The sequence below is a fragment of the Vicugna pacos genome, chromosome 12 (genome assembly GCF_048564905.1).
Source record: "Vicugna pacos chromosome 12, VicPac4, whole genome shotgun sequence".
Lineage (NCBI taxonomy): Eukaryota > Metazoa > Chordata > Mammalia > Artiodactyla > Camelidae > Vicugna > Vicugna pacos.
Window position 1 is genome coordinate 60298606 of NC_132998.1, and position 8627 is coordinate 60307232.

At 42.5% G+C, this 8627-nt stretch overlaps 1 protein-coding gene across 1 annotated transcript; it reads right to left on the reverse strand.

The window, feature by feature from the left end:
* Nucleotides 1-2765: 2765 nt before the first annotated feature.
* Nucleotides 2766-8434, reverse strand: SNU13 (small nuclear ribonucleoprotein 13). The gene is made up of 3 exons (XM_015241665.3): nt 8310-8434; nt 4668-4788; nt 2766-3982 (listed from the first exon to the last, which is right to left on the reverse strand). The coding sequence occupies exons 1-3, from the start codon at nt 8310-8312 to the stop codon at nt 3720-3722; spliced, it is 387 nt and encodes a 128-aa protein (XP_015097151.1). The 5' UTR covers nt 8313-8434; the 3' UTR covers nt 2766-3719.
* Between the last annotated feature and the right edge of the window lie 193 nt (nt 8435-8627).

Sequence of the window (8627 nt, forward strand, 5' to 3'; positions counted from 1 at the left end):
CACTGGCTGTTGGCTTAATTTTCTCTCCCACTGGGAAGGCACATCATCACAATGGAAACAAAATAAATATCAGTGAGGGTAGAGGAGAGTGTGACAGTTAAGGACAGGTGAACATACTTTAGGAATGATAAGCCTTAATAAGATTATATTCTCCTGATTCTCTGTCCTCCCATCTGTTTTCCTTTATATGTGTAATTTTAAGATCTAAAGATCAGATCTCAGAAATAATAACAATGCAGCATTTATAATTCTGGTACCACTTGCTTCATGAGTAAATAGCAACTCTCCTCATGCTGCATTTTCTTAATGTGACATTCAACTATATGAAGAAGATATACACATTTTCTGGTACTCTGAGAATTTGGGTTCCAGTGTAAGTGAAATGAGTTATTCCTTTTATTTTTCAGGGGAGCCGTAGGAAGTTCAAGAAGATAAAGAAGGGGAAAAGGAGGGGTCCTAGTGTCAGGAAAAGGGGAAGCGGTGGGGAGTGTCTTTCTCTCTTGTGTTCTGCCCGCCCTCCCCCCATCCCTATCCCTGCCCCTTTCCTGCTCTTTCTCTAGCAATTGCTTTTGAAGAGTTGGCCTGAGAAGGAAGGAAGGCATCTGGAACAGTTTTTAATTCTCTGAGGATGGCTTGTAGGTCCTGTGTCTTTCAGGACTAGAACGAGCATCTTATGAGGTGAGTTTAGGAGGAGATCAGATTACTCTTGTAAGAGATTTTCATTTTTGGAGTCTTTGCTCTGAGCTTTATAAGTTTTTTTTTTTTTAACCTGTTTTTGCTTTTGTTTTTGTTTGGAAAAGAGATATTATATTCTTATTTGAATTTTTTTCCTTATCTGGGGGAAAGGAAAGATAATTCTCCAGTTAGAAGAAATGCCTTTGAGGATACAGCAAAATAATGCAAAACCATTTAGTATAATAAGTGTTTATTCTTGCTGATAAATTAGACCATCCCCCTTAAATAAAGCATGTTTGGGAACTTTGGTTCTAGAGGGGGTTACTAACACCACCACAAAAGTAGATTAGAATCGGGCTAGTCACCACAAGTAGCAAGGTAAGAATGGATTTCTTGGCTAGTGAGGAGGAAACCAACTGAGTCCCCAGGCTTTTCCATGCCCTCCTGTGGGACCTAACTCACGTCTAGACTCCTTCCCCTCTATTCTCCTATTTACAAAATAAAATGAAAGAGTTCAAGGGTCAAACAGAACACCTCCGGATAATGTAAATGATGTTAGAGAACAACCACCGAGGTCTGTGATAAATAGCAGTTGGGTGATCTCTGTTTCTTTGCGAGGTAATGATGCTTCTCTGCTCTTTAGCTCCCTGGGAAAGAAACATCCTGTCCAAATGTAATTTGTCTGGACTTTTATAAACTCATAGGTCAGATTTAGTAAATCTGCATCATAGCTCCATCACATACTTACAAGTGACCATAGGCAACCTACCTGGCATTTTCTAGCCTCAGTTTCGTATTTATAATAACGCAGAATAGTGAAAATGAAATGAGAAAACATGTAAATGGACACAGTGCTCAATAGGCACTAGCTCTTAATAAAACTTCTCCGCCTGCAAACATGCTCTGAGGAGGAACGGCCCGCAGACGCCCACACGCACATACACCACAGAGCCGGTGGCCTGATGCTGCGCGTCCCCATCCCAGTGGCCAGCAGCGGGGAAGGCGGTGGCGTGGTGGGGTAGCCGCTGGAGGGCACGAATAAGTTTGGCCAAAACTGTACCAAGCAACTGCATGCGTATACGCCTCCAGGCTGGATGCAGAGAGAACATCTGTAATGTCTTGCTAAAAAATTAGAAGAAAAGCAAGGCAGGACCACGAAATCTGGATTAGTCATCCACTTCCTCTCCCTCCCCCTCATCCAGAAATTCTAACCTCAAATCCATATCAGAGGGAAAGCACACACCTGTTATACTTGAGCAGGAGCTACAGCTGACTATCCAGCCTTTCTCGTTTGAGCCCCAACTGTTCCTGAATGTGTAATCCTCATGTAACTGACTGCATCATGTAAAGCCTGTCCTACCTGGGGTTTATTTCTGGCCACTCTGAAGCAGCTGGAGCATCTCACCTGTGGGCCCTGCCAGCACTTCCAGTATTCTTCATCACCTAGCAGTTTTGACATGGTCATATTTACTGCTGCTATTTGACAAGACATCCTCCCATTTTCATCACCTACTTCCCAATCTTAGTTGTCTATTGCTGTGTGACAAATTACCCCCAACACTATTGGCTTGAAAACAACAATAAACACATATTACAGGGTGGGGGGGTATATAGCTCACTGGTGGAGTGCATACCCAACACAAGGTCCTGGGTTCAACCCCCAGTACCACCATTAAAAATAAGTAAAAATCTTTAGAACATAGTGATAATTTCCCTCATAGTCAGTGATCCAAAGACATGAAGGCAGAAGCTGCAGTGTCTTCCCGAATAGTCCTGCAGACCAGCTCTGAGTTGGTGTGGGCTGGTCTCAGGGCACTCATACACAACAGCATGAATTGCATGGAGGTGGGGACCACTGGGGGCCATTTTGGAGGCTGGCTGCCATAGGGTATCATGATTGACTTGCTACTTAAAATTTTTTCCCTTCCTTCAAAAAATAAACAACTATACACTCCCCCACCCCCACCTTAAGCAGATTTGCCTGCTGGAGCCAGAGGCACGTTCTTTTTTCAAAACATAACTTAGGTACATTGTAATAATGCTTCATCCAAGTATTAGCTGGACACCTACCAAGAATCACACTCTTTAAATTGGAATATATGTATTTCTTTATTAGGATGCTCACAAGAACGACACATTAGCACTGTCCTTCTGACGTAATAGAGAATACTTACATCTGACCCACATCATGGCAGGAAACAGGGGTAAGGGCTCTCAAAGCTGATACCAAGTGTCCACTAAAGACATTTCCATTCACCAAAGTAAGCCTGGATTCCATCATTTCTGCTGTACCTTCCTGTTCTCCATGACTGGCCCAGAATCCTTCATTCCAGAACCTCTTGCCACTCCTTTAAGACCTGGGTCACCTGTTCCATGTCTCACTTACCCAGGCCACCTCTGGAATTCTGCAGCACATTTCTTTGGTATGCTGTTGCCCTGCCACCCTCAGGGCCATGGGTGGGAGTTGGGGGGAAACATAACATCATATTACAAAGGCAAACAGCAGAGGAACATTAGCAAATGACACTTGGGACACACACCCAACAACCTCACAGAATACATGCTTCCTCCCCAAATGATACATAATGCTCTAAAGAGCGAAGGAAACCCCTCCATCATTCAAACACGTATGCAATGATTCTGTGTGCCAGGTACAAGGGATACAAAGTGAATATACTGTTTACTTCCCTCATTCCCTGTTTACAGTAGGAAGTTGAAAGCCTGAAAGCTGGAACCAGATCTCTTATCTTGGCTCTTTCCTGCCTTTGAATGGTGTTCACCTTAATTCCACCTATTCTGGGCATAAACTCATTTTTCAAAAGGGAGGATAAGATGGCACAGAGAGTGGAAGGGGAGATTAGGGGTGGGGAGGGGATGACAACCTATAAAACAAGACAAAACAATACAAAAATACAAAAACCAGATTTAGCACTACAATACTTTATAACAATAGAAGGTAGCTGGAAATACTACATGCTAACAGACAATATGATACATAACCTCTGGGGGAGGAGTCAGCAGGGAGTGTGGCAGAGGCCACCTGTTTAGACTAAGAGCCTTTCAATGGACTGCTGGATGGACTGGATCTGCTGCTTCAGTTGTGAGCCTTCTTTGATGGTGACAGAACAGGCGATGACAGGCCTGGAGACCCCACAGGCCCGCCCCAGGGCCTGCTTGGAGCGCACAAACACATAGGGCACATTCTTGTCCTCACACAGCAGTGGGAGGTGCAGGATGATCTCCAGGGGCTCGGCGTCTGCAGCCATCACAATGAACTCAGAGATGCCTCTGTTGAGAGTTTTGGTGGCTGTGGAGAGAAGGACATGAGGCTGATAGGTGATGTGAGGTTGGGGCAGGGAAGCCACAACAAAGCGATTTCCAAAGAAAAGAAACACAGGTGCAAGAAAACTGGGCAAAACTTCCAGGACTAAACAATTCTGTGTCCCATAGTGGCCTTGGGAAGTGAGGGGGATTCAAGCACCAGTTAGTCATCCCGAATGCCTTCCTCAGACCCTGTATCAAATCCATCAATTCTGTCAAAACAGATCCTGAATCAGACCCCTTACCTTCTTCCTGTCCTCTGCTACCACACTTGCCCAGGTCACCACATCTCTTGCCTGGCTGACTGGAACAGCTTTCAGCCAAGTTCCACCAGCACGAAGCAGTGTCATGCAGCACTTCTCAAACTCTGATCAAGGATCAGGGTTTTACCATCCCAGTCTGCCATGATCAATACTTCTGGAAAGCTCACACCACATGCAACTCACCAAGCAAGTTCAACACCTACAGCATTGTTCAAATGCTTATTCCTGATTGCTTATCTCTGTGACCCAGTGGTAGCCCATGCACCACACTCTGCTGCTCTTAAGTCCTTGCATTGGTCCTAATCAAGAGCATCCAGCCCTCTTCCCATACTGGAAATCTAGTCCAGAGACCCCAGATATGAACAGTGCCTTTAACACTCTTCCTGAAACATTCTCTGGTTGGCTTACCTTCATTGGCTCCTTTTCGAAGCTGCTTGTAGTTACATGACTGCTGAACAAGGTCCAATAGTTTCTTGGTGAGGTGGGCATCTGCAAGAGGGTAGGCCTTCGGATTTACATCAGCTTCGGTCTATAGGGGGACATCAAAGCATGAGTCAAACTGAACCAGAAGTTGTTCCAGACAAGTCATAAAATACTTTAATCAACAACTGAGAGAGGCTTTCCTGCTCCCCCACCCCCAAACACACACCTTTAATAATTGACACTGGCCTGCCCACTCTTTTGGAAAAAATGAAATATTAGGCTCAAAAAAAATTTAGCAACTACACAGTCCAATAATATACCAAAGCCTATGTACTTTTGCCTGTTTTTTTGGGGGCGGCAGCTAATGTTTGGTAATATTATAGCAAATGGATTATAACAGACTTCCATGGCTCAGTATCCATTTTAGTCACATGGGAGTAATCTCTAAATTTCGGTTTCCATATTCCACCCCAAACTTACTAAATCTAAATTAAGGTATAATTTATAGAAACCTAGCACAAAGTTCTGTCTATTCCCTTCAATATTGTATCTTCTGTTTCCAGCAAGAATCCTGGTTTCCAAAACATCTAAATATTTCCTCAATTATTCCACCCTACAATACATATAAAATGATTTCAGAATTGCTATACCAATACTGCCTCTACAACCACAAACCCATCAAGGTCAAAATTTCTTTTTATTCTTAGAATATATCTGACTAAAGACATCCAGTCAGAGTATGCTGTGTTTGGAGGCTGGACCACGGTGGTGCAGAATTCGGTGAGGGCTGGAGGAGTTTCATGAAGCAGTGGGGAAAGACCTTATTACTCGCTCTTCTGCATACATTCCAGAATCAGTTTTTCAATGTCCACAAAAAAACCCTGCTAGGACAGTCTGATTTGCAGGTTTGAAGTAATCCTAATTAGGGTAAAACACCTTTATGATACAGAATCTGTCAATCCATTTAAACATATATACTTAACTCTTCAGTGCTTTTAAATAAAGCTTTATAATGTCTCCCAAAGTTTTAATATCTTTTTTTCTAGTGTTAAACCACTTTTGCACTCCTAAGGTAAAACCAACTTTAAGATTTTCTTATTTTATTCTACATCCATTAGCTAATGGACATATGGTTTCTTTTTAAGATTTGCACAAGTCTGTAAATATACAAAACCCCAGAATTATAAATTCTACCTTGTTTTTTAAAAATTGACATATAATTGACCTACAGTACTATGTTACTTCCAGGTACACAGCACTGATATTTGATATTTCTACACAATACAAAATGATTACCACTGAATTACACATTTTATTTGTAGATTATGTCTCTTTCATGTTTGTTACCCCTTATTTATAATTTTTTGCTTATTTTCTTGATTAAACTCACTGGAGGGGGCTTTTCAAAGACTCTTCTGATTTTGTCCACCCTATAACAGGATCTATTTTCTATTCCAGTAATTTCTGCTTTTGTTTGTTTTTCTTTCCTCTCCTTTCTTTCATGTTATTTTGTCTTTTTGTTCTCTCCCTAGCTTTTTAGTGCCACCTGCCCCCACTATAAGCATTTCAGGTTTAATACTTCAGTTGTACCCTATGTGCTCTGGTATTTGGCATTTTCATTATTATTCAGTCCTGTTTTCAAATATCCCTTACATATTTTCAATTTGGGTGCAGAATTTACTGGTTTCACTACCATCACTAGATCAAGTTTATTCCTAGTGTTCTTCAAATTTTCTCTTTCCCTACTGATGTCTTGGCTTCATGATCTATCAATTAAACGCTATATAACTGCATATTTGTCTACTTTTTCTTGTAATGATGTCATTTTCATTTTACTTGTACTTTATTTTTAGCCATCATTACTGATGCCTTTTTTCCTTTTCCTTTTTTTTTTTTTTTTAGAAACTTCAACCTGTCTTTTTAACTGGAGCATTTAGTCCCTTCCTATATTTATTTAAATACTGATATATTGGGTCCAAATCTCCCTTCTTTTGTGCCTTCTATTTGTCCTACCTGTTCTGTTTCCTTTTCTTTCTCCTCCCTTTCAGTTTTTTTCCCCCTACTATCTTCCCGTTTAGTGGTTTGGAGTTATATATCTTTATTCTTTTGGTAGCTACCTGAGAAATCACAAGTTATGTCCTTATCAAAATCTAATGTTCCTCAATACTATCATCTTCCTCTTAAACAATAAAGGACCCAGTAACACTTTAATTCCAAGCACTTCTCATAAATATGTATTTTTAAATGCCAGATATCTTTGTTGCAGTTTCCAATAGCCCATATCTGGAAATTAGGATTCTCAACTCAATAAACATCAAATGAATAAAAGGGGAGACCTCAGGAGCCCCAACAACAGAGTTACCTTATTGTTTTAATGTCAGTCAACAACAACAAAACGTCTGCTCAACTTTAAAACCAAACTACCTAGCTTATAAATAGCAACTGAAATTTGTTTAGTGTATATTTATTCACCTTTTAACTTTTTCAAGGGTTAATTAAATGAGTGAATGAACAAAATCTTACTGCTAAGCAACTTTAATCCCTAGCTTGATGCTTTTGGTTTCTCTACACCAGACAGCCAAAACCTGCAAGGTTTTGATTTACCAGCAAATAGTGCGTGCTCACACTTTCCGTATCAAGAATTAGGACTAGGTGTTTAACATGCATTATCTTGTTTAATTTAATCCTCTTGCATTGTTATCCTCATTTTACAGTTGAGGGAAATTACTCTTAAGTTCAACCCGAGACCATCCGATTCCAAAACTTTTCAAGGAACTGCGGAGAATGAACACTGATTTAGAAGCTTCAAATTCTAGGTTTAGTCATCTACTAGCTTCAAAACGGGGTTAGCAAGGTTGGGAAGATAGCAGCCAGGATCCAAGATCCGTTGAAGGGAATAAACCTGACTGGAGTTACAGTGCTTTGCAAACTCTTCCCTCCTTACTAAGTGCCAAATGACTACCAGGCCACACGATTTGATTCAAAAGCTGAAGACCACCAAGTTTTAGAGGAGCCGCACAATGTGCCAAAAGGACTTTTAATTTCTGAGACTACCGCCTCGCAGGAGTTTTTCCAGTACCCCAAGCCGGGGTTCAGGGTCACTTCACATTCCCCACAGCCCCCAAACGTCAAAGGCTCCTTTAATCCTTGACACATGTAACTCGCGGCGGGCACTAGGCGCAGACCCACGGAGCTCTCCCTCTCGTGAACATCAACAATGGGGAAGTGGGGTAGGGGAGGCTGATCCAAATCCAGGGTTCCACACCATCCTCTAGCGATCTCCCCCCAACAAAGAAAAATAAAACAGATGGAGCCAAGTTTTCTCATCCAACTTTCTACTGTCTCCCACGTGGGTTGGTCTTTCTCCCAGGCCGGGCCATGCCCCCTCCACTCACCGGAGGACTTCGGCCACGAGCACAGACTGATGCAAAGCATCTCCATCACTGCAGTTGGACCCTGAGGTTTCCAGAGTTCTAACCTCGGGCCAGGAGAGAAGGCAGTGCGGGAGCTCTAACCCCGGGCTGGGCGAGCGAGACGGCGCACGTTCTAAGGCCCCATCAAGCTAGTGAGAGACTCGAATCCCGAGTCTCCCGCTTCCCGGTCCTTCGGGCAGGAGCACGCACTCACCATGGTTGCGGTTATGTGGTCTCGTCACGCCTCAAGGAGCACAGCGATGTCAGAGATGGAGCGATCACCTCTGCGGGAAAGCAGCGGAAGGAATGGAAATGGCCGCGCGCGACAGGAAGCGGAAGTGACGTTACCAAAAGGACGTGGCCACGCCCCCTAAGGGGCGCCGGCCCGGAATGGCTTCAGTTCCGGGGTAGGGGCCACATTTTGCTGTTTTTATTGTCATTCTACTATAAGTTATTTGCAGCAGCAATGAGTTAAACAGTTAAAAAAAAAAACAACCCACACCAAAATAGAGTTTAAATGATGTCGTCATTC

Excerpts from the sequence above, each read along its gene's own strand:
- SNU13 (XM_015241665.3), bottom strand. Across the intron at positions 3,983-4,667 it reads TCGAAAAGGAGCCAATGAAG|CCACCAAAACTCTCAACAGA; the intron begins GTAAGCCAACCA and ends TTCTCTCCACAG.